At 46.0% G+C, this 26,691-nt stretch overlaps 1 protein-coding gene across 1 annotated transcript in view; it reads right to left on the reverse strand.

Moving 5' to 3' along the window:
• pemt (phosphatidylethanolamine N-methyltransferase) overlaps positions 1-26,691 on the reverse strand; it is a 151,075-nt gene that overhangs the window by 89,407 nt on the left and 34,977 nt on the right. Inside the window, 1 exon segment of the mRNA XM_038819345.1 lies at positions 3,639-3,754. Within this exon segment, the coding sequence (XP_038675273.1) occupies positions 3,639-3,754 (116 nt within the window).

A 26,691-nucleotide genomic window follows, 5' to 3' on the forward strand; every position in this document is an offset into this window, starting at 1 on the left:
GCTCCTGACATGCCCTCCTGCACTCATCATGGAACCAGGGTTGATCCCCTGACTTGGTGAAAATGGCAGAGTGGGGGATATGCCAGGCCACGAGGTTACAGATTGTGTTAGAATACAATTCTGCTGCTGCTGATGGCCCACAGTGCCTCATGGATGCCCAGTCTTGAGTTATTAGATCTGTTCGAAGTCTATCCCATTTAGTGCTATATCATGATGGAGGATGCCTTCAATATGAAGATGGGACTTTAGTCTCCACAAGGACTGTTCGGTGGTGACTCGTACTGATGCTATCATGGACAGATGCATCTGCAGCAGATGGGTTAGTGAGGATGACGTCTAGTATGTTTATCCTGTTGTTGGTTCCCTCACCACCTGCTGCGGTACCGGTCTAACAGCTATGTCCTTTAGAACCCGGCCAGCTCGGTCAGTAGTGGTGCTACCAAGCCGCTTTTGGTGATGGACATTGATGTCCTCCACCCAGATTACATTCTGGACCATTGCCACCCTCAGTGCTTCCTCCAAGTGGTGTTCAACATGGAGGATTATTGATTCATCTGTATTGAGGGAGGATGCTACATGGTGATCAGCAGGAGATTTTATTGCCCATGGTTGACCTCGTGCCATGAGACTTCATGGGGTCCAGAATCGATGTTGAGAACTGTTGGGGCAACTCCATCCTGATTGCCATTGTGTAACCATTTCTGCTGTGTCTTTCCTGTCACTGGGACAGGACATACCAAGGAATGGTGATGGTGGTGTCTGGGACATTATCTGTAAGGTTATAGAGGGTGTAGGACTACATACATTTTGAGGGGTCCGGGCCAGTGCAGGCAGACTGGACTTTAACATAATCGACTGACGATTGCAACCACAGGGAATTACTGATAGCACCCACATAGCCATCCGTACTGATAGACCAGTCAGATGTTCATTCATTGATTAGCCAGCTGCTGTGACACGAAGCACGTCTTGCAGATATCCACTCAATCCTCCGGCAGCTCGTTGATACAATCAAGCTGAAAGAAGTCACACGCTTGGGGGCTGCTGGGGGGGGGAAGAGGTATCCTTTGACGACGCAGTTACGGATGCCCATCAGGTACCCAAGCATAGAAGCGGAGGGGGACTCCAACCCCAGAGCCATCTGCTCACACAAACTTGCACTGAGCAGACCACTGACATCTTGAAGATACGCTTCTGTTGCCTTGACTGGTCAGTTAGTGCCCTTCAGTATGAGCCAGCCAAGGTACCCTGTATTGTGGGTGTCCACTGCGTGCTGCACAACATAACAATATAATGAGGCCTGAAGCTAGATGAAAAGAAGGACCTGGAACATCACTTTTCCTCAGAGGAGATGGGGGAAGAGGAAGCCCGGTGCCTAGGTATTGGAGGGAGGCCATTGAGGCCATCCGAAGTCCCACAATGACTAGAAGGTTGGCATGACTGAAAGGGCACTGGTGATTCAGCACGTTTCATCCGAGGTGCTCAGCCCTTGTCAGATAACTTAAAAAATAAACCTCCACTGCCAGGAAGCACACATATATACGACAGGTCCCATTGCCACCCAGAGACCAGTGCCCTCCATCAAACCTAGGGTTCCCACCTTACATCTGCTCCATCAACCGCTAACCTTTATTTCAGTCTTCACAGCAAGCTTTAAAAACACAGAAGACTGATTGACATAATACTGTGCATCACTTAATCAAGATAAATCAATTAAAAAAACAGACTAAACGCTATTCAGGTGACCATCAAGTGCAACCAGCAGTGTTGTCCTTTGCACTCATTCTATAAGCGCTCCCCCTGTGATCAATAAGAAGGTGGTGGTGGTGGCTTGATCCATTGTACCTGCATTCTGCTGAGGTGTCTGTGGCTTCTGATGAGGCCACTGACTGGAATGCAGTTGGCAGTTGCCATTCCAAACAGCATTGCACCACCAGCAACACATTCTATGCTACACAAATATTACTACCCTTTCGGTGCATGTCAGCATGCTGCTCTTGCACCTAAAGTGCACATGGTTCTGTATGACATTGGCCACTCACTCAATGAAGGGCCTCGAGCACACAAATAACCCGAATCATACTAAACCACAGGCACTGCATATGGACTCCTCCACTGACTGTACAAGGCTCTGTGATCTCCAACATTCGGAAATTCACCTATCTCTGAATTGCAAAAAGACTCACTTTGTCTGCACTACCCAAAGCGCAGCACCTTTGCACCACGGTGCGTGGCTGTGGTTGTCCTCCGTCTTCCAAGGAGAAGTGCCAACAGTTAACTGTGTCTCACTCCCCTTTCCCTGTTCACTCTATTTTGATTCTGGCCCAACCAACATGCACGTATCTGTGCTGGCGGATGCTGCAGAGGTCTGATGTGACAGTGCAGGCTCTGTAGAGTCTCCCGGCTGCTAAGGAGACTGCCAAGTTCTTCACTGGGCCACTTTCTTATGTCCCCAAGGCAGGTGCTGCAAGGAACACAAGAAGTTGATAATGGCAATTCAGATAACTTAACGGTGCATCAGCACAACCATAGATGATAGTGCTCGCATTGCCACAGTGTGCATTGGATAAGAGTTGCCTCCATTCCTTCCATCTGAAGCAGAACTATCAAATGATCCTGCTCTGCACATCGTGTCTTGTCACAGCCTAGGGCATGCAGGTCTGGCACGCTGCCTCACGTTGATGCCTTATCTCTGGTATTCTGCATATATCCAGGACAAGTGGAGAAAGATGCAATAGTAGGCTGCCCTCTCTCACCTTGTCCAGCATGCCACTGACATGATCTGCCATTTTCTAGCACGAACAAGAACTGTGTAGTACTCTGCACACACGCCAAAGGGTTGCAAAGTAATTTTAAACTTTTAATAAATCTGAATTGTATCAATTTCTTTCTTTCCTAATTCAGATCATTTACTCCCAAGGGCTAACTGTTACAGAATATTTAAAGGCGATAAGGACAGAAGTGCACAACATCTGAGGCTGGCTGTCAGTCAAGTTATATTGTTAATCCTTCCAGACATAAACCTCAGGTTACCAGGCACAAAAATTTAAGTTTTGAATCCAAGGTAAGCATAGTGAATCTCAGACATGTTCAACATATGACAGCATGTGATCTATGGACTTTAATACGAAATGGCGAGTGCAGGGATTTGTATTCTGTAAATTAAGGAAATGTGCATTTTGCAATGTATTAGAATTATTTGTGTACTGAGATGATCATAATTGTGCAATCCGTTGATATTTTATACTTTATAGATTGTCTATAATTATGAATTATGATTACTTGTTTTATTTGTATTATCATTACGATGCAACTCCGGCCAATTCATCAATTATCTATCTAATAATAGAAATTACATTACAATCCATGTTCAGTGAGCAACAAATTATTTTTGCAAAAAGAATGAACCTAGTGACTCCTTTACAAGTGATACAACACAAATATCTTTTTGTGGCTTTACCTATAAAGTGTATTTTTAATGGTAAACACCTTTACAGAGGCAAACCAAACCTCTAGGTTCTGGTTTTCAAAACTATTTTCTTTCATTCAAATTGATTATCCTCCCTTCATCTGTGCTAGCATACAAAGAAAATCACGCCAATCACATTTTCCAAAGTGATCATGGGCTATTGTCTCACCTGTAACTCCTGTAGAAGTTCAGCAGTAGAATTACAATTGCTACAGAGTAGCACGCAATGAAAGGAGAACCAAACAACTTAGTGAGAGATCTTGTTCTATGTTCCCACCGCCCTACCTGTCAAATTAAAACAGAAATGGCAAAACATCAGGCACGCGTAAAGAAAATCAGACGTGCATTAAAATGCACTAATGTTTCATGTATTATCCATCGATTGCACAGTCACAACATATAGCAGGATACCAGAAAAAAAGGCAACAAATTCATTTTGACAGATAAACATTTTGGAAATTTAAATAGCGCTAGTTTACTTCCTGTATGCTTGCACATGGATTTAAAACTAGGTGGCTGAAATTTAAGTTTGCGAAGGTCCCAAAGCTGCTTGCTGTACCACTTCCTACGGAAGCTAAATAAATTTGGCATGTCCGCATCAACTCTCACAAACTTCTACAGTTGTGCCACAGAGAGCATCCTATCTGGCTGCATCTTAGCTTGGTATGGCAACTGCTCGGTCCAAGATCGCAAGAAACTGCAGAGTGTGGTGAACTCGGTCCAACGCATCACACAAGCTTGCCACCCCAACATTGATTCTGTATACACCTCCCGCTGCCTCAGGAATGCAGCCAGCATTGCCAGAAACCCCTCCCACACATTGTTTGCCCTCATCCAGACCCTTCCATCAGGCAGAAGATGCAGAAGCCTGAAGACCCGCACATCCAGGCACAGGAACAGCTTCTTCCCCACAGCTATTAGACTCCTCAACGACTCCACCTCGGACTGATCTGTTCCCTGTAAGAACACTATTCACGACGCCCTATGCTGCTCTTGCTCATGTATTTGCTTTGTTTGGCCCTTGTTCCGCACTGTAACCAATCACTATTTGTCAATGTACTCTGTTGATTATTCTTTTTGTCTACTATGTACGTACTGTGTATGTTCCCTTGGCCGCAGAAAAATACTTTTCACTGTACTGCAGTACATATGACAATAAATCAATCAACCAATACACGTTGCACAATTTCTTTTCCATTGAGGTCAGCAGAAAGGAATATTGGATGACTAATCTGCATCCTTCTCAGTGTAGTATTCAGGTTGAGAAGGTTTGGAAGGCAGAGCAGCATTGTGGGATGGGATGGGCGAGGGAGAAAAAATAAAAGGCAGATAGAAAGAGGACAAAGAAGGGGTAATAGCAAACAGAGAGACGTGGGACAAAAGACAGAAACAAAGGAGAACCATCTTGGAATTTCATGCCTATATTAGAGAAGCTATATGATTTCATTGCCCCAAAGGTCAGTTTGTTCAGATCCACGAGAAAGTTACACGCAATCTGAAATTTATGTCTTCTTAGCTAGGATTAAAATATTTGTTTTTTTAGCAAGAAAATGTAAAGTTTTGGCATCACCTAAATGCAGCTACATATGTGCAATAAGAAAGCAAAATATTGCAGAGGCTGGAAACAAGACAGAAACTGATGGAAATACTCAGTAGACCATGCAACATCTTTGAAGAGAAACAGAGTCCAAGGTCTGAAACATGGGGCGAGATTTTACAGAAACATTTCGAAGTATCATTTTGGGCATGAGTGGCGGGGTGTTCTAGACAGCCACGTTAGCAAGATCAGAGCCCATATCGAACGACACTTAGTGCTGGAAATGAGCTTATTGTCATTACTGGCTGTTTCATCATCTGATTCGCCAGACATACGCCTCAGCGCTAACAAGGTGCAGCTGCCTTTAAATGCTCCCACACCACTCACTCCCAGTCAACACACACATGTCAGCGTACAGAACTGCTCCTCACTATGGGGATGCTGATCTGGGCAGGCATAGTGATGCCCCATCCCCAAGAGACCACCTCTCTACTGGCACCAGTGAAGTCTGCCACCCTTCAAATTCCAACCCCCACCCCCCCACACAAAAATCACTGGCTGACACTTTGCACCCTCCCCTTATCCAATCTTGGTGCTTGTCCCTCAGAACCCTCTGGCACCCACCGCCAGAACCCCTTCGTGTCCAGGTTCGGTGCCCACACATGCCACCTGCCATAGACCTCCCTGATCCATCAAGCATGCGGCTCACAATGACCTCTCTTTGTCCTCACAGAAGCAAGAAGGGGCCAAGACGGGGGGCGGAGACCAGAGATCCGAGTTCTCACCCCCGATGAGGAACGGGCCCTGGAGATCACGGGGTTGTCCAAGGAGAGAGAAATCACCGACAGCGAGGTTGGCCTGCACCGCAGAAGTGAGTGTCCACTGCTCCCCTTAACCCAGATGAACTGTCTCAAATGAGTTGTTTATGTCAGACAAAATAATCCTTCGCTCTCACTGGCCACATGTCCATTCTCTTGCAGGTTCTCTACCTGATGGGGCCGGCCATCTGGAGTTGTTCGCGCCCCACCCCAAGAGACCACCTCGGAGGAGACCTCCAAGACCACTGTCGACGTGTCACAGTTATCACCCCCCACCTTCCACCAGAGCGGATACACACACCTCGGTGGGCAACATTAGTGGAAAGGCCTTTCGGACACAATCTGGTGAGTCTCGCACAGTTGCTGATACACATCAGGTGGAGGCAGGAACATCCAAAGGAATCAGTAGTCTGAGGTCTGCTGTATTCCAGGACTCTTCGGAGTCCCAGATAGGTCATTAAGATCCATTTGCATTCATTTACACCCTCCCGGGGACCCCACTACCAATGGTGGAAAGTGGAGATTCCATGCCATTGTTTTTGTTAACAGTAGGGAAGAAGCACTGAAGTGAACCTTTTATCAGCCTGCTGCAGCCCCTGTAGCTTTTGTGGCTGCCTCAGAACTCTGTTTGGGGATGATGGGCTCCCGGAATGAAAATCCAAATGTCCGGGGCATTTTCTCCCATTTTGGGCTTATGGAATCAGCAATTTCCTGACTCTGCGTTCACGACTCGGGAGCGAAAATTCAATCCGTAATTAATTCATCTGTCAGCATTTAATGTTACGACTCAAATGTTCCTGAGAGGGATTTAATTTGGAATCTGATGTCTATGAAGATCGCCTCCATCCAGAATCAATACAGTTTACTACGAAAACAATAATTTCAGAGTGATAACACTCCCCTGGCCACTTCTTCTTGGTCCTTTCTTCAGTACCTTATATATGGTTAGTTATCTAACTATTCCCCACCCCATCACTCCACCACTGGCAGCAGTGCCGAGAGTACACATTGGAATCTTATATTTAAATTGCTCTGCCTGTCCTCCATCCTCCCGCCTTCAAACCTACATCTTTTACCAAGCTTAGGGGCATCTCATCTATCTTTTTCTTAGGCTTGGTTTATGCCTTCCTCCCCCATTTACACTTCACTGATGTGCTTTTTCTATGTTGAAGACTCTACAATGAAAATTGTTGATATGTGAAGACCAAATGCAACTCTAATATGTTAGCAGAAAAAAGGGCCAAACCTTGACAATATAATTCAAAGGTCCAATGGACTGGACCAGATTTTGAGGTTCTGATGCAGGGCAGCGCAGCATCGGGTGGTGAAGAAATGTGCAGGATTGGCACAGATCTAGAACTCCATCCATCTCCCTCTCCCTACTTCCATTGGGAAAATCAGGAGCCTGCACAGGCAGTGGGAGGTGTCAGAGGTGCCATTGAATGTAGTGTTGATCCAGTAACTATATGATTTCATGAGGTTGGGCATATTTCAGAAGGGTCTAAACCACTCAAATACGGTGCAGTCAGGAAGAGAACAGGAGCCCATCCAAGGGGCAGAAACGTTCTGACAAGTCACAAGTAAGCTGGCCGTTGCAGAAAAGAGTTAGAAATGCCCGAGGAAGGTGCTGGAGTTGCACAAGGGAGGGGAGAAGAAACTCCTGTGGCAACTTAGGGGCTGCTCAAAAATCTACCACCGAAGTGGCATCAGGCCATTCTGCCCACCTTTCAGAAATTCTAATCAAAGGAAGGAAGGCTATCAATGAAAATGGCTATAATTCCCTCGCACCTTCTAGCAACCAAGGCAATTCAGCAGCAGTGTTGTGTAGCATTAAGGGCGAACCTCAGGATCCAAGGCCAAGGTGAAGGATCCAAGGGTACCTGGAGCACAGGGCCGCTCGCAAAAGGTTTTGGCACCCAGAAATGTCCGAGCACCAGTGCAAGAGGAGACTACAACCTTCCAGGGCGATGGTAAAGGACATCTGTTCCCTCCATAACACTTACCTCTCAACTCACATTACTCGTCGATAGGCTTCCACTGGCAGCACTGAAGGTGACAGTGGCACTCAACCTTTTCATTACTGGATTAGTTCAGGGCCCTGCTGTTGACCTCTGTGGGATCTCTCACGGTTGTATGCATAATGACATAGATGCCCTCTTGGCAAGGGTGGTTGCTTTAATTAGTTTCCCGATGGATGCGACCTTGCAAGCACATGTGACAACAGGTTTTCCTGCAGTAGCCGGATTCTCCATGTGTAATATATGATTGGCTGCACACGTCGTCAATAATGCACCAACGGGCAGGTCTGACAGATTCATTGATGGGGGGGCCTACCATTTCATCAATATCAAGCTGCAGTGTGACCATAAGAAGAACTTTGGGCTGCCGTGTCACCTTTATACCTCACTCCATAGGTAAGTGGTTGGATTCGACTGATGAGAGATACATGCCAAGGGGGTGGTCCCTAACACCCCTGTGAGGTCCACAAATAAACACCCATCATCACCACAAGGAGAGCCATCTTCACACAAGTTATGTTTTCACTGCCTCGGTCACTGTAGAGCCCTCCTATGCACATCTTCCTGCATGGTGGTAGTATACTGCACACTGTATAACATGGCACAGTAAAGGGAATGGATGCTTGAGGATGCAGATCAAAAGGAAGGAACAGGATGAGGGAGAAGAAGGGTTAAGGGTCTCAAATTCACAGATTGGACTGCAGGCCATGCTTGGGGAGTAGGTGAGGATTCCATGCAGGAAGCGCTTGCTGTGAGGGAGTTCCTGATGCAGCAATGGTTAAGTTAAAGGTCCCCGAGTAGTTGAACAATGAAGACATGTCTGACATTTCATCAAGTGTTACCTTTCACAAGGAGGTCAACCATGCCAACATACTTCACAATTCCATTGGCACATAGAGATGGACTACTGGCTGCAATCTCCACTAAACTGCTCAGAACCTACTGATACACATACGTTGTAAATAGTATTTGCCATTGATTTGTAAAGAGAATGTAAAGCATCAAAACAGTCCCTTCAATTAAATTGCGAGTGACAGCACAAGTGAATAGCATTGTGGCTTCACAGCGCCAGGATCCCAGGTTTGATTCCCCGCTGGGCCACTGTCTGTGCGGAGTATGCACATTCTTCCCATGGCGTGGGTTTCCTCCGGGTGCTCCGGCTTCCTCCCACAGTCCAAAGACGTGCAGGTCAGGTGGATTGGCCATGATAAATTGCCCTCAGTGACCAGAAGGGTTAGGAGGAGTTATTGGGTTACGGGGATAGGGTGGAAGTGAGGACTTAAGTGGGTCAGTGCAGACTCAATGGGCTGAATGGCCTCCTTCGGCACTGTATGTTCTATGACTGAGAAAAATGATTTGCAAATTATAAAAGATAACACACCACAGTGATCAATGCAACATGGAGTACTGAGAACAGAACATTCTTAAGAAGTTCTCCCCTTGTTGCCTCGGAGGAGGTAGAGGCCGTCTGCTCGTGTCTCTGGCTTGGTAGCTTTGAGGATCGTGCTGGTTGGCTTCGTCGTGCAGGTACCTTCTGGGGCCACACGACTGTGTAGCCAGCATCTCTATAAGGGCATCCACTGCATTGTCATTAGGACCTGTACCACAGGTTCTCCCTCTGAGAGGGGCTGGGGGAGCCTGGATGATGAGGCCACTGCAAGCTTCATGGGACCCTCACTCTTCTTTCACATCCTTTCTCAGCTTCCCTGCTGGTTTGAAGGGGTCTGCTGCTGCTACGTGACGAGGATCCCCTCTAGCAACCACTGGGTCACCTGCACCTCGCCATATTTACAATCACTCTGTGCGTTGTCCGTAGTTTGTTTGAAATTAATTCTCAATCTCCACAGGAAATGTCCTTTTACAAATGATAGGGGCAGCAGGGTAGCATGGTGGTTAGCACAAATGCTTCACAGCTCCAGGGGTCCCAGGTTCGATTCCCGCTGGGTCACTGTCTGTGTGGAGTCTGCACGTCCTCCCCCTGTGTGCGTGGGTTTTCCTCCGGGTGCTCCGTGTTTCCTCCCACAGTCCAAAGATGTGCGGGTTAGGTGGATTGGGCCAGCTAAATTGCCCGAGTGTCCTAATAAAAGTAAGGTTAAGGGGGGGGGTTGTTGGTTACGGGTATAGGTGGATACGTGGGTTTGAGTAGGGTGATCATGGCTCGGCACAACATTGAGGGCCGAAGGGCCTGTTCTGTGCTGTACTGTTCTATGTTCTATTTCTTCACCAAAATAACAATAAAAGCACATGAGCTGAATTGGCACTCTGCCTATTCCCACAGATATTCTATTTTTATTGCTTAGTTCCTCTCTTGAAGATTTTGGCAGTCTTGGGAAGCAAACAACATCAGAAAAGCACTTGGAAAAATTGATTATTATTCCAAGAAGTAGGAATGTAAATGTCATGTTTTAACACATATGATTTGTGGAAATCTGAGTACTTACTGCTGAAAGCAGTTGTACCTGGAAAGATGCATCCATATCACGGCTGATTGTAAGTAACCAAATAAGGCAATAACATCAGCCATCAGCACCTAGAAGGTTGATTGCTTTGCACCTATTTTATGTGTTTAAAATGGGCAACTAAGGGTCCTATAAAATGGCTGTGTGACAAGAGTTTTATCCATCATTTTAGTAAAGGTGCTACATAGATGGCCAGAGAACAGACCTGAAAATTGGAGGCCTGATGCCTATTTGAGCCCCTTTGCAAAATTTGTGTGTGGCTGACTATGGCATAATATTCTTGGGCACTTTGCAAACAGACTAGTGACCACTCAGATGTTACGTTCTCTTTACTTTTAAACCACCATCATCGCGACTCAGGAGTACTTCTTCTATCTCCAGATTTGCACGCCCCTACCAATCACTACTTGCCCTCCTCCAATTAGCTCCAGCCTCTGGAAGGGGTTGTTGAGAAATCCATGGGATCTGTCTTGGTCGCATTTGCTATGTGGTGTGTTCAACCACATTTTGACTGTTAATTCACATGAACCTTATCTTCACCCCGAATAGTTTATCAAGCTACCTCTGGATACACCTGCAGCTCACCCGCAGACTAATATTCCTCATCCTGTCAGCAATCTCCTAATACATCCCAATTATTCCAGAAGCTTTGAAGCCGTAATTTTACACATTTAATAAAATATAAAAGTATAAAAACACAGAAAGTTGTTTAAAATAGGCAATCTTCTAAGATTGTGCAATGAGTGGGGAGATTGTATTCTCCAGCTAATGGATCACAAATTGTGGTCCTCTCACCCACAATTCTCTATCTATTCATTTTGTGTATGTAAAATTAAAATATGCACACAATTTGCATCATATGAACAGCAGGTGGATGAGGTTCTCTGTGGGTGGCACAAACTTGGCAAATTATCCTTAAGCCGTTAATTCTTATTCCTTAAGCTTTAATATAAATTTAGAGTACCCAATTATTTTATCCCAATTAAGGGGCAATTTAGCATGGCCAATCCACCTACCCTGCACATCTTTGAGTTGTGGGGGTCAGACCCATGCAGTAACGGGTAGAATGTGCAAACTCCACACAGCCAGTGACGCGGGACTGGGATCGAACACGGGTCCTTGGTGCCATGAGGCAGCAGTGCTATCCACTGCGCCACCCTGCTGCCCTGTTCCTTATACTTTATGTTATACCTGCATAACTACAGTGAGATTTTACTTTTAAGATACTTTTAATATAATTTCAGATAATAACGGTGATGACTAGTCATACACCATTATACATTTTTTAAAACTTGCATTTATATAATCTGTTCATTATGTATCTCAGGAATGTATCAAAGTAATTCTGTGTGCGGGGACTTACTCTGTGCAGGTACTTGTTAGATAAATAAATCTACTAGCCAATTTATACAAAACAAAATTTTGCAAAGTTTCACCCACAGTAATTGGATGCTTCTTTGTGTTGGTGGTGTTGCTTCAGCAAAGCGTATTGGTCAGAATATTCTTTATTCTTCAAATAAACATTTACTCCACACTTTATGCAACAAGAAAATAACAGACCAGAAATTGAGAAACTTAGAAACAAATAACTTTATAGGGTAAACTTGACATCAATGGTCGAACTTTTGTTACTGAAGTGGTTAGCACTACTGCCTCACAGCGCGAGAGACCCGGGTTCAATTCTGGCCTCGGGTGACTGACTGTGTGGAATTTGCACATTCTCCCCGTGTCCGCATGGGTTTCCTCCGGGTGCTCTGGCGACCTCGCACAGTCCAAACATGTGCAGGTTAGGTGGATTGGCCATGCTAAATTGCCCCTTAGTCATCAAAGGTATGTGGGGTTACGGAGATAAGGCAGGGGAGTGTGCCTACGTAGGGTACTCTTTCGGAGGGTTGGTGAAAACTCAATGGATCGAATCGCCTCCCTCTGCACTGCAGGCATTCTATGGATTGTTGTTTCTATGCAGTCTGTGGAATTAAAAGGTTATGAGTTCCAGCACATATGCTAGGATGACATTTATTTGCAGTACTGAAGATGTGCAGCACTGTTCATAGAATTTACAGTGCAGAAGGAGGCCATTCGGCCCATCAAGTCTGCACCGGCTCTTGGAAAGAGCACCCTACCTAAGGTCAACACCTCCACCCTATCCCATAACCCAGTAACCCCACCCAACACTAAGGGCAATTTTGGACACTAAGGGCAATTTATCATGGCCAATCCACCTAACCTGGACATCTTTGGACTGTGGGAGGAAGCCGGAGCACCCAGAGGAAACCCACGCACACACGGGGAGGATGTGCAGACTCCGCACAGACAGTGACCCAAGCCGGAATTGAACCTGGGACCCTGGAGCTGTGAAGCAATTGTGCTATCCACAATGCTACCAGCGCTGCCCTGTTGTTAAACTGTGCAGCAGCTTGCTCTCTCCGAGATTCCATGGCTCTAGTTAGCAAAGAGCATTTGAGTTCTCCTGATGCCTGAATTATTCTACATTTAGTCAGCTGTCCTAATATCTCTTGTGGCTCTGTTCCAAATTAGTCTCCTAAAGCAATTTGGGATGTTAAAGTTGTCATAGAATTGCAAGTTGTCATTGTAACTACTAAGTAAAGCACAGGATAGCTGTTAAGTCAGAGCAGCACAAACACAATACAGAAAATAATTTATACCACCCGCAAAACAATGCAGATGCTGGAAATCTAAAGACACAGGCTTAAAAGAAAATGAAAGCCAAGAGGTCGGGCTGCATCTCTGGAGAAACAGAAGTCAGTTCTGGGAGATATTTCAGGTTTAAGACACCTCCTCAGGACTGGAAATGCAAACCACCTTCGTGAGGACAGCACGCACTAAATGCTGCTGCTTACTTCCAACCTGAGATCATCATACTCTACTGGCATCAGATATAAAACACAAGATGGACCAATGCACTACAAGCAACAGGGAAAAGCTGTGACATGATTAACTCCTTTACACAAATTATGTAACATTCATCTTTTGTATTCAAATGAAAAAAAATCAACAAATGCAGAATGAGAATGTATATTATTATATTAGTATGTTGTGTGTACCTCAATAAAATATATGTATACATTTTATTTTGGTGCCATTCATTATCAGAAAGACTTGTATCAAACTTTTCCCGAGTTGCAATACTTAAAAGTTATACGAGTATAGAATATTAATATGAGACTGAGTACACATTAATTATGACTAATAAAATAAAAACTATTTTGATGACCCTGTCAATTATTCAATAAATTACACAGCTACTTATAGATGCAGTTATTACAGTACGACCTTGATTAATTCTCAGATTGAAAACCACTCATTTCACACTAAATTAATCGATATTTCTTGAATTAACTGACAATATGACTTTACATAGATGATTTGGAGCTGGGGACCAAGGGCAATGTGTCCAAGTTTGCAGATGACACTAAGGTGAGTGGTAAAGCGAAAAGTGCAGAGGATACTGGAAGTCTGCAGAGGGATTTGGATAGGTTAAGTGAATGGGCTAGGGTCTGGCAGATGGAATACAATGTTGCCAAATGTGAGGTTATCCATTTTGGTAGGAATAACAGCAAACGGGATTATTATTTAAACGATAAAATATTAAAGCATGCCGCTGTTCAGAGAGACTTGGGTGTGCTAGTGCATGAGTCACAGAAGGTTGGTTTACAAGTGCAACAGGTGATTAAGAAGGCAAATGGAATTTTGTCCTTCATTGCTAGAGGGATGGAGTTTAAGACTAGGGAGGTTATGTTGCAATTGTATAAGGTGTTAGTGCGGCCACACCTGGAGTATTGTGTTCAGTTTTGGTCTCCTTACTGAGAAAGGACGTACTGGCGCTGGAGGGTGTGCAGAGGAGATTCACTAGGTTAATCCCAGAGCTGAAGGGGTTGGATTATGAGGAGAGGTTGAGTAGACTGGGACTGTACTCGTTGGAATTTAGAAGGATGAGGGGGGATCTTATAGAAACATTTAAAATTATGAAGGGAATAGATAGGATAGATGCGGGCAGGTTTTTTCCACTGGCGAGTGACAGCAGAACTAGGGGACATAGCCTCAAAATAAGGGGAAGTAGATTTAGGACTGAGTTTAGGAGGAACTTCTTCACCCAAAGGGTTGTGAATATATGGAATTCCTTGCCCAGAGAAGCAGTTGAGGCTCCTTCATTACATGTTTTTAAGGTAAAGATAGATAGTTTTTTGAAGAATAAAGGGATTAAGGGTTATGTTGTTCGGGCCGGAAAGTGGAGCTGAGTCCACAAAAGATCAGCCATGATCTAATTGAATGGCGGAGCAGGCTCGAGGGCCAGATGGCCTACTCCTGCTCCTAGTTCTTATGTTCTTATGATTAAAGATGACCCCTAATATCCAGAAAGACAGGGGCAAAAAAGCATGGGAAGACCACCATCTGCAAGTTGCTCTCAAAGTTACACACTATCCTGACTTGGAACTATATCACAATTCCTTCATTGTTGTTGGGACAATATCCTGGAACTCCCTCTCTAACACCACTGTGGATGTACCTACACCAGATGGACTTCAGCGGTTCAAGAAGATGGCTCACCACCGCTTTCTCAAGAACAATTATGGATGAGCCTCGCCAGTTACACTCACATCCCACCAAAGAATAACGGAAAGGTAGAATGAGTGGGATGGATTCACCGGCCTCGTCCACCGCAAGATCCCCACAGATGGGACAGGGACCATGTAAAGGTCTGTTGACCTTGGGCGGGAATTTACGGTTGGCGGGCGCAGTCGAAGAATCCCGCTCTGTACTTTTCTTACAGGTTAATAAACTAATAAAACCTTGGTGATGGGTTACTCTTACTGAACTGTAAACAAACACAAAAAGGTAAAATGGCTAACAGCAAAAAGAAAACATGAATACAACAGCAATGCGCTTAGTCAGACAGCAGTGATGTTCCTATTCTTTGAAATAGAAATATATGAAGGTTCATTCTGTTTCATTTGGTGATACAGAGAATAGGAACATATTATTTTCTGGGAAAACCCAAATGCAATAAACATAAACTTTTAAGCCGACAGGTCAATAGCTAGCAGCACGTCTTCATATTATTCTGGGACGACACTATGGCAAAACAAAGCCCAATAAAAGCCAAGGGTGCGATTCTCCACTCCCCACGCTGGGTGGGAGAATCGCGGGATGGCCGGGCAACTGATTTCACGTCCCCCTGGCGCCCCCCGCGATTCTGCCACCCCCCCCCCCCCCCCGGGCTCGGAAGAATCGCCACTCGCCGTTTTTCTCCAGCCCGGATGGGCCGAGCGGCCTGCCGTTCCCGACCGGTTCACGACGGCGGCAACCACACGTCAAGGCCCGGCGGCCGAGAATAACGGAGCGCAGCTCCTAGCCCCCCGGGTGTGGGTGAATACAGTGAGAGGAGCGGCAGAGTTCACGACGGCCTTCCCGATTTTTCCGGGGAGCGGAGAATTCCGCCCCAAGTTTTGGTCTGGGAAAAACAGACCAGTGTTATTCAGAGATTTTATATTGTATTCATGTTTTTAAGAGATAAAGGCCTGGATTCTCTGACTCTCCGCGCCGCAATCATGCCCGCTGTGGAGAATGGGGCGCGGACCCGTAACGACCCATGATGACTAGAAAAAAGTCCGGAGTGACTCGCGCCCGTTTTCTCGCAGGCGTGGGGACATAGCCCCATTATTGGAGAATCCCGCCCAAAGACTTTCTTTCACAAAATACAGTTTCCCCATGGCAATGAATGAACAGAAATCTCATTTGAAATCCACCCTGTTCTGTGACGACAATCAAATAAAAAGTAATCCTGAAAAGATTTGTGTGACTTTTCAACCCTGCAACAGAAAGGATATTAACACTGGGAACCAGGACAATTTTCCATTTTAGGCACACGATATCCGTTTCAGTATCTCTCAATCAGATGCAGCATTCAGATACAGAGAAGCTCCCTTTTCTCTGTCCCAATGAATTTCCCTCATAAATGACATTTGTTTTCAATTACCACATCAATATTTCAGCGGGTTTGTCAATTTGATGTCAAAGCTGGATTATTTCATATATGCTTTCAGCATTTATTTTTTCACTAGGTTTGGGCGCAGCTTCTTGACATGGAAGCTCAAGTGTTTATTCCAGAAGTCACCAAATACAAAAAGCATTTTCTAATTTGATCCAATTCACTTTAACAGTGATAAATTTCAAAGACCAAAATATTGCAACTAACTGATTTTGTATACACAGTCAACCATGTATGTTTGGGGAAAAGCTTTACGTTGGGGTAACGGTCGCTTTAAGAACCAGGGCCGGGATTCTCCCCTACCCGGCGGGACGGGTGGTCCCGGCGTAGTGGAGTGGCGCCAACCACTCCGGCGTCGGGCCTCCCCAAAGGTGCGGAATTCTCCGCACCTTTAGGGGCTAGGCCCGCGCCGGAGTGGTTTCTGCTCCGCCGGCCGGCGCCAAAACTGGCGGCAACGGCCTTTGGCGCTACGCCGCCCGGCATCGGGGCTGGCGGAAAGGCCTTCGCCGGTCTGCGCATGCGCCAGTGCGTCAGCGGCCGCTGACGTCACCACCGGCGCATGCACGGTGGGGGGGTCTCTTCCGCCTCCGCCATGGTGGAGGCCGTGGTGGCGACAGAAGAAAAAGAGTGCCCCCACAGCAGTGGCCTGCCCACCGATCGGCGGGTCCCGATCGCGGGCCAGTCCACCAATAGGGGCACCCCCCGGGGTCCGATCACCCCGCGTCCCCCCAGGATCCCGGGGCCCGCTCGCGCCGCCAATCCCGCCGGCACCAGAGGTGGTTTTGTAGCCACCTGGGGTGACCACTGCCCAACACAAAATGGAAGATTGCAAGGAATGCAGGGAAAATGGACATGTTGCAAAAGCAAGCAGCTTGCAAAGCGCTTGTGTATTCAGACTACTGCAGAAACCAGTTCTGAATGCTGCAGAAACCAGACAGCACTGTGAAATAAAACAAGTTAGCATACTAATGAGGCGATACCGGGCGATCCCCAGGTACAATGGAAACAAGTTAACAGAAATCGATACATTGAATGGAAGGCCAGACTTTTCGGCGCCAAAGGAAGTCCAAAACAATAAGTCCCAAGAACCGCCCAGGGATCGAGGAACTGTCCCGTTATTGGGGAATTCAAATCAATCGATTGGGAAGAGACCCAATCGACTGCGAGTGAATATAGGGTCCGCCCAGACCCTGAGAGAGGTATAAAACAGAGACCCCGACCCCAGCTCTCTCTCTCTGCCAGCCTCTCCTTGACCAGCCAGCCCTCCCAGCAGAACACCGTTGCAGCAGAAGAACCTTGAGAAGGAGAGGCCTGGACAGTAGTCGCCAACACGTAAGTGTCATACAACGCACGCTACGAGAGTAGACACTCCTGACCCCCTTTGGTCCATAACTACTGGAAGCCTGCGGACCCAGGACAAAGCTAGAGGCCGTTGTTCCCTGATCCGGCAGTCCCCTTATCCAGATAAGTATTTGGCCTATTAGTGGTAGGATTAGCCTAGTCTTATAGTTTTATATGCATGATTAGTAGATTACTGTAATATAATAAACGTGTCTTGTTTGAACTTACTAACTGGTGTATGGATTTATTGCTTTGAACTTGAACTTGAAACTTGTGGCGGTATCTTAACGATACCTGGCGACTCCAAAGCTAAGGAACAAAACAGAGCCAAATTGAGTGTTAAGCACACTCTCCCAGAACGAGCAACAGTTTAAACCACGTCGGCGGGGTTGGCCTGTCAGCGGCAGGACTTCGGCCCATCGCAGGTCGGAGAATCGCCGTGGGGGGCACGCCGATCGGCGGGACGTGATTCCCGCTCCTGCCAATTCCTGGGTGGCGGAGAATTCCGGCCACGGCGGGGGCGGGATTTACGCCGGCCCGGGCGATTCCCCGACCCTGTGGGGGGTCGGAGAATTCCGCCCCAGATTTCACCAGATGATTTATTCTAAAAAAGCAATTTGCTGCCAGGAAATGATCATGTGACTAGGCTGTCTGGGAGATGAACAACACAAAAAAGGTCAACAAGAAGTCAATTAAAGGCGGGGAGTGGGGGGAGGCGGTGGGATTTAGATTCCTGGGTGTAGTACTCTTTTCAAGCAGTTTAGTTTAGAACAACCTGATCATAGAGGTCATCAGAGATGCCTGTGTTAAAGGAACATCTGTGATCATGGGTGACTTTAATCTGCATATAGATTGGGTGAGTCAAATTAGTCACAATAGAGAAGGAATTTCTGGAGTGTGTACGGCGGGATGGTTTTATGGACCAATATGTTGAAGAACCAATAAGGGAACAGGCCATCTTGGGCCGAGTATTGTGCAATGAGAAATGAAATGAAAAAAATGAAAATCGCTTATTGTCACGAGTAGGCTTCAATGACGTTGAAAAGCCCCTAGTCGCCACATTCCGGTGCCTGTCCGGGGAGGCTGGTACGGGAATCGAACCGTGCTGCTGGCCTGCTTGGTCTGCTTTAAAAGCCAGCGATTTAGCCTGGTGAGCTAAACCAGCCCCAGAAAGGTTTAGTTGGCAACCTAGTTGTGAGAGAACCCTTGGGGATGAGTGACCATAATATGATAGAATTCTTTATCATGGTGGATAATGAGACAGTTGATTATCTAAGACTAAGGACCTGAATCTTAGTAAAGGTAACTATGATGGTATGAGGCATGAGTTGGCTACAATGGACTGGTAAAACTTACTGAAAGGAGGGACAGTGGACAGGCAATGGCAGGCATTCAAGGAACAAATAGGTGAACTCTAAAAGTTGCTTATTCCTAATTGGCGCAAGAGTAGAAAGTGAACCGTGGCCAAACCATGGTTTACAAAGGAAATTAGAGATAGTATTACATTCAAAGAAAGGGGTGGGTCAAAGAAGAGACATACAAGTAAGCAAGAAAAAGCAATAGACCAGAGGATTAGGAATAGTTAAAAATTCAGCAAAGGCAGACCAAGGGATTGATTAATAAGGGGGAAATACAAATGAAGAAAGCTAGCGGGGAACATAAAAACTGACTGTAAAAGTTTCTATATGTATATAAAGAGAAAAATATTGATAAAAGATAATGGAAGCCCCTCACAGTCAGTAACGGGGGAATTCATAACAGGGAACAAAGAAATGGCTGAAGAACTAAATTTGTACATTGCCCTGTATTCACAAAGGGAGACATGAATAATGAACGAAGCACAAGTTTTTGTTAGGAGCTAAAGGAAATCAATATTAGTAGAGAAATAGTTTTAGGGAAATTAATGGAATTGAAGGCAGATAAATCTCCATGGCCTGATAATCTTCATCCCACAGTACTGAAGGAAGTAGTCCTCGAAATGGTAGATCAATTGCCAATCATTTTCCAAAATTCTTTGGACTCTGGAATGGTTCCTGCAGGTTGGAGGGTAGCTAATATAACCCTGCTCGTCAAAAAGAGAGGTAGAGAGAAAGCAGGGAACTACAGACCAGTGAGCCTAACATCGGCGGCAGGAAAGTTTTAAAAATAAATTTAGAGTGCCCAAATCTTTTTATCCCAATTAAGGGGCAATTTAGCGTGGCCAATTCACCTACCCTGCAAATTTTTGGTTTGGGGGGCTGAGACCCACACAGACATGGGGAGAATCTGCAAACTCCACACGGACAGTGACCCAGGGCTGGGATTGAACCCGGGTCCTTGGCGCCATGATACTGAGCCACCTTTCGGTGGAAGAAAAGTTGCTAGAGTCCATTATCAAGGATTTTGTAGCAAAACATGTGGAAAGCAGTGGTATAATCAAAGTCAGTATGGATTTATGAAAGGGAAATCATGCTTTTCAAATCTACTGGAATACTTTGAAGATGTAACTAGTAGAGTTGACAGGTAGAGCCAGTGGATGTGGTTTATTCAGACTTTCAGAAGGATTTCAACAAAGTCTCACATAGCAGTTTACTATGTAAAGCGCAAGCGCATGGGATTGTGGGTAGTATCTTGATATGGATAGAAAGCTGGTTAGCAGACAGGAAGCAAAAAATTGGAATGAATGAGTCTTTTCCCAATTGGCAGGCAGTGACTAATGGGCACCACAGGGATCTGTGCTTGGACCCCAACTGTTCACATTATATATTAATGATTTGGACAAGGGAACTAAACGTAGTATTTCCAAATTTGCAGATGATACAAAGTTGGGTAGGAGGGTGAAGAGGAAGCAGAGATGCTTCAGCGAGATTTGGACAGGCTGAGTGGTGCATGGAGGATGCAGTTTAAAGTGGGTAAATGTGAGGTTATCCACTTTGGTAGCAAAAATAGGAAGGGAGATTATTATTTGAATGGGTGTAAACTGAGAAAGGTGGATACTCAGCGAGACCTTGGTCTCCTCGTGCATCAGTTGCTGAAAGTAAGCGCGCAGGTACAGCAGGCAGTAAAGGAGGCAAATGGCATGCCAGCTTCATAGCGAGAGGATTTGAGTACAGGACTAGGGATGTTTTACTGCAATTGCACAGGGCATTGGTGAGGCCGCACCTGTTGTATTGTGTACAGTTTTGGTGTCCTTACCTGAGGAAGGATGTTCTTGCTATGGAGGGAGTGCAGCCAACGTTTCCCGTGCATATTTCTGGGACGGCGGGACTGTCATATGAGGAGAGACTACGTAGGTTAGGATTATATTCATTGGCATTTAGAAAAGTGAGGGTGGATCTCACAGAGATTTATGAAATTCTAACAGGATTAGACTTGGTAGATTCAGAAAGAATGTTCCCGATGGTGGGGACGTCCAGAACAAGGGGTCATCGCTTGAGGATAAGGGGTAAGCCTTTTCGGACAAATTTCTTTACCCAGAATGGTGAATCTGTGGAATTCACTGCTGCAAAAAGTAGTTGAGGTGAAAATGTTGTGTAATTTCAAGAAGGAATTAGATATAGCTCTTGGGGCTAAAGGGATATGGGATAAGGTGGGATCAGGGTTTGAACTTGATGATCAGCCATTATAGTGAATGGCAGAGCAGGCTCAAAGGGCTAAATGGCCTCCTCCTGCTTCCATTTTCTATGTATGTTTCTATGTATTTGTTTCAATCAGAATTCAGTTGAAAGTCTGTGCTGGCTGAAAGGTTAAAACCCTTGATTACTGAAGGACTCTACTAACTGTGAATTGAACTTCTAAGAGAGTCAAGTAGAGAAAAGAAAGGGAGAGAGGATACAAGAGTGCATAGATGCAAAGCTCCACAGTTAAAGAACACTAGAGTTCTGACCAAAGGTGGCCATACTTAAGATGCTTGTGACAGTTGGATTGAACTGAGAGTCGACAACTATAGAACGAGTGGAAGAGATTTGAAGGGACAACGTAACCAGTAGTAGTGGAAGGCCCCTGAAATCCCAATCCTCATACCAATCTTCAAAACAGTTCTCGGGCCAGTGGTTAATCTTCCAATTTCTGATAAGTATCAGATTTAGGTTTTTTGGGATTTAAGACAAATGAGGGTGCTGAATGACTGGTTAAGAGAATAAATAACTGTTCATTGCACTTCTAATAATCTTCAGCATAACTTACTACTTAAGGTGGAGTGTAGTTAAAACTATTCATGTTCTTTGATTTTCATGTAATAAAAGTAATTTGTTTTAAACTGTGAACATTGTGGCTTTATTCTTTTAGTAAATAACTTGGTTTTAGGATTTTACAAAATGTTACTGGTCTTGACTTATATATTTTATACAATATTGTTTTATCTAGCAAGCAATGATCTGTATTTACTATCTTTTGTTAGTGGATTCTGTACTCAAGCTTCAAATTAGGATTTTACAAGAATTTATAGTGATTTTTTTCAGTGACTCCTACATTGTTAGAGGTAGCACATTTCATACTAGATGTAAAACTGAGGCTCTCTCTGTCTAACTGGGTGCAATAAGAGTTTCCACTGCATTACTCAAAAGAAGAGTATGCCAATATCCATCCACTAAGTAATGAAAGCAAACTGATTAAAATTCGAAATGCAAACTAACTACCGGAATTACACAGCAAATCAATCAGTATCCATTTTGAGAAAATTCAACTTATGACAGTCCAGGTGTAACGTCTTTCATCGATACAGATTGAAAGAAAAGCAGACATTTCAATCCAGTCAAATAATGGAGGAAGAAAGTGAGCGAGGTAAGGCATGTAACCTCAAAATGTCCCACCCATTGGCCGGGATTCTCCATTGCCTTGTTTGGTGGCTAGAAAAGCCAGTGGGGGGCGGAAAGTCCAATGGGAGTCCCAAATGGCTTTTACAACGCTGGGATTACCCGTTCTGATTGTTCCCACCCACCCTCTCCCCCTACTCCGCAATGACGTAATGGAGTTCCAGCCATGAAAGTTTGGGAACCCACAGTAACACACAATGACATATTAGTGGGCATTCCCACTGCAACATCCCCCCCAAATTAGTACTCGAGCCCCCACACTCCAGCCGACATGTCGGCAGGGTTTACAACAGGTTATGAAAAATAGGGGCTGACTGAAGAGCCTACTGGGGGCCCCAATGAGGAGAGGGTCATTATTCGGGAGCACCCGGGAGCTGGGGAGGGGGTGTGCATGTACATGGGGAGCAGGTCCCTGGTCCTTGGGAGGGACACTGTTATTTATTTTTTTTAAAGATTGGGACGCCCTTTAGTCTGAGCTTCCTGGCAGTGAACCCGGCCATCAGCCTGATGTCATGGGACCTGCCTCAGGCATTTTAAAAAATTAAGTGATGAAAAATACAGCAGGAAATTCCGGCAGTAGAACCAGTGGACTACAGCCTGCTTTTCTCACTAGGTTTGACACTTAGTCAAAAAATAATGGGCTGGATTCTCCGTTTTGGAGACTAAGTCCCAACGCCAGCGTGAAAATAGTGGTTTTTACGCCAGGAAAACTGGCGTCAAAAGGCCACTGATTCCCCGTTTTGCTGGGGGCTAGTGTAGAGCTCGCAGCTCTAGCAGCCGATACGGCCCCCAGCACTTCCGGTTCAGAGGTCGCGCATGCGCACGGCCGTGGCTTGCATCTGCCGCGCAGTGCTCCATGGCGGACTCAGCCTGCGGATCTCGACCGCCAAAGTAGTGCCCCCAATCGGCCGCTCACGCGCCCCAGACTGCCCGCCTACATTGCCCCCGAATGAATCCCTCCCTGCCCGCCGGTCGGCCTCCCCAGCCTGTGGCGGCCCCGGACTCAGTCTGCAGCCGACACGCGAGCTTCCCGGACGGTGTGAGCACATGTAACCCACACCGTTGTGAATTCGGCCGGTCGTGGATGGAGCATCAAGGGGCAGATGGCCTGAGGCAGTCGATAATAGGCGCGAGAGTACATCGCTTTTCGGGAGCGGAGAATTAAACATCCGACGCCACTCCCGATTTTGGCACAAAAATGGATTCTCCGCCCCGTTGAATGCAATTTCGGCCTTGGGGAGCAGAGCATCCAGCCCTAAGTTTTCACACTGGTGTGAAAACGGTGGTGTTCTACGCCAGGATTGCCGTCAGTACTAGCCCTGCTGTGTAGGAACCATAGGTTTATGCCTGGATAGATGGACGCAGCATATGGAATGTGGCAGAGTGGAGGGGTAGAGCAAGTGAGGCACCTTTTCCAGAGGAACAGTTTGCAGAGTTGGCAAAATCTTCAGGAGAAATATGAGTTAACACGGAGGAGTGAGTTTGGTACTTAGAGGCGCAGAATTATGTACGGAAGGGGCTACCCATCATTCCCCAACACTGTAGTTCATGCTATGGAGAAGCTGCCAGAGAATGGAGTGGGGGTGAAGATCTATGGGTGGTTGGGAAAGAAAGAGACGGGGTTAGTGGAAAGGATTAGGTGCAGGTAGGAGTAGGGGACTGAATTAGGATGGGGGGGGGAATATGGAGGGAAATACTGCGGCGAGTCAACTCGACTTCCTCGTGTGCGAGGATGAGCCTTATCCAATTCAATGTGCTGCGTAGGGTCCTGGATGAGTGGGTTTTTCCCTAAGTAGAAGATCTTTGTGAGAGGTGTGAGCAGGGACCAGCGAACCACACCCATATGGTCTGGGGGTTGTGGAACTGGAGGGTTTTTGCGAAGCGGTGTGCACGGCTCTGTCGGGGGAAATGGGGTTTGAGGTAATATCGTGCCCCTTGGTGGTGGTTTTTGGCACCTCGGAGCTGCCGGGGCTATAGGAGTGGATGAGGGACTGACGTGTTAGCCTACACCTCCCTGATTACTCGGCAAAGGATTTCGCTGAACTGGTGATCGGCAGTGGCGCCAGGGGTTGCGGTGTGAGTGGGGGAACCATCATGGGTTTCTGAGCCTGGAAAATATCACGTTTGCCCAAAGGGGGTCAGAAAATGGGTTTTACACATGGTAGTGTCCTTTCCTATCTCTGTTCAAAGTCCGGGGGCGGGGTGGTGGTTATGGGGTTATAAGTATATATACTATGTATAACATGTGCATTTGAAGTTGATCTATGTTATCTAATTGTATTTGAGTTTGGAATAAAGATATATTGAAAAAACAATATGGCCCTAGTCATTGAGAGCAAGTGAACTGCTGTCAGTCAGTTAGAAGTCAGATGTTCACAGAAACTCTGAGTATCAATGCACTGTCCCCATTGCAAATAGTCAATATCCTCCTGCAATGTGGGGACTATGGACAATCGCTGTATCCCCATGACAGGAGCCTGATCACAGAGGGTGTGCACTGCCATCAGTCAGACAGGAGTGCAATGCTCACAGAAGCCATGAGAAGATAATGGGATGCCCTGATTGGATCTTCTCATCACCTTCCAGGAAGCTAATGGCAACGAACGCGTCATGCGCTTGTCTGCCTCGTCTGGACATCACCATTGCTTTATGGTCGAAATTCTCTCCCTTAGCCCAATCCCTTTCACCGTCCTCCTCAAATCCCCTTCACCGTCCTCCTCAAATCCCCTTCATTGTCCTTCTCAAATAGAGGAAGCGTGCCACTCCTGCCACCAAGGTGCAAGTTACCACATGAGCCTCATTGCACCTTGTCTCAGCAGTGAACCCCGTTTCTCCGGCTAGGCCCTCCAAACTCCCCCAAGTCAAATTTTCCCATCTCCCCTGATTCCAACCCCCCATCCCAATCTCTCGCAACACCACCGCAACGCACCCACCCCCTCCCCAGTCCCTGGTCATCCCCGACGAGGCCCCTAGGGGCTCCCATGAGTCAAATTCTCATCTCCCTCGGATCCAACCCCACCCATCATCCTCCAAGTCAATCCCCATCTCCTTCCAGTCCAATTCCCCCATCTCCCCTGACTAGGCTCCCAGTCTCCCCCAAGTAAGCCCCCTCCTCACCCCCCACCATGTCTTCCCTTGCGTACCCTCAAATCTTTCTCCGGTACCCTCAGCGTGTAACCTCTTGTCCCAAGTCAAGCCCGTACCTCTCTCCCCTCTGAATATGCAGAGCCACATCTTGAGCATTGCACTCATCTCCAGGCTCCCCTCAGGTCCATTCGCCAAGTGCACATCTTTTGAAGGCAGTAGTAATCATGCTGCCATGGATGGATTCTTTGATGAGGGTGATGGAAGTACGGGCCCATATTCCAAAAGGATTCCCTATGTTGAACGGCAGGAATCGCGCACAAAACGATGGGGGCGGGGAGGTTGTTCAGAGGCACCTCACTAGATCAGAATTTCCGCTCCCATCGCTGAACCTGCACAATGCAAAAGGGAGCAGAAAATCACAGCCATAGTGATGTAAAAATACCATATCCCAGTAAAAATCAATTCAAATTAAAATTTCTGCAAAGCCTAACCGCTACTAGTGAAACCATACATAAATCAATTTTAAGCTGAAGGAGTTTGAAAGCACAGATTCATTACCTATAATCAAAGCAATTTCAAGTACAAATGAAACACTGACCTATATTGATAGCTAAATGTCTGCATAAAATCAATGTTCAGTGTAGATTGAAGATAATAGGACTAAGCAAATATATAATACAGCTCACATCTCTAACACATGTATATCTTCAACACGGTCTCTTGCTCTAAGTCCTGTGTCAACTATACTGATAAGTATCATCAGGTCTTCATCAAACTACTAGTGAGACACAAGACACTTCACCCCATTATTGCTTCTCACTGAAGAGTCATGTTGATGGCATCCTCAATATTTTATTGCACCACTTACAACGGTGAGAACACAAGTGAAGCTTTGGCAGCTATCCTACATAAAAAACAGTAGTTTCCTTAGCCCTCATTCTGGTCAAGGGTAGCAAAGGTGTGACAGGGAAATAGATTGCCATGTGAAAAATATATCAGGCATCTCCAAAGTCAAAACTAAAATTATCACCAAGTTCAAATTGCACACTTGTATGTGAGCAATCATGGGCTGTTGCAATCTCAAACCAATGCAGTAGATAATATCGTCCAATTAATTTCCTCCCACCATGAATGTTCTTGTGAGAACTGATTCTTAACA

This window comes from Scyliorhinus canicula, chromosome 15, assembly GCF_902713615.1.
Source record: "Scyliorhinus canicula chromosome 15, sScyCan1.1, whole genome shotgun sequence".
Classification (NCBI taxonomy): domain Eukaryota; kingdom Metazoa; phylum Chordata; class Chondrichthyes; order Carcharhiniformes; family Scyliorhinidae; genus Scyliorhinus; species Scyliorhinus canicula.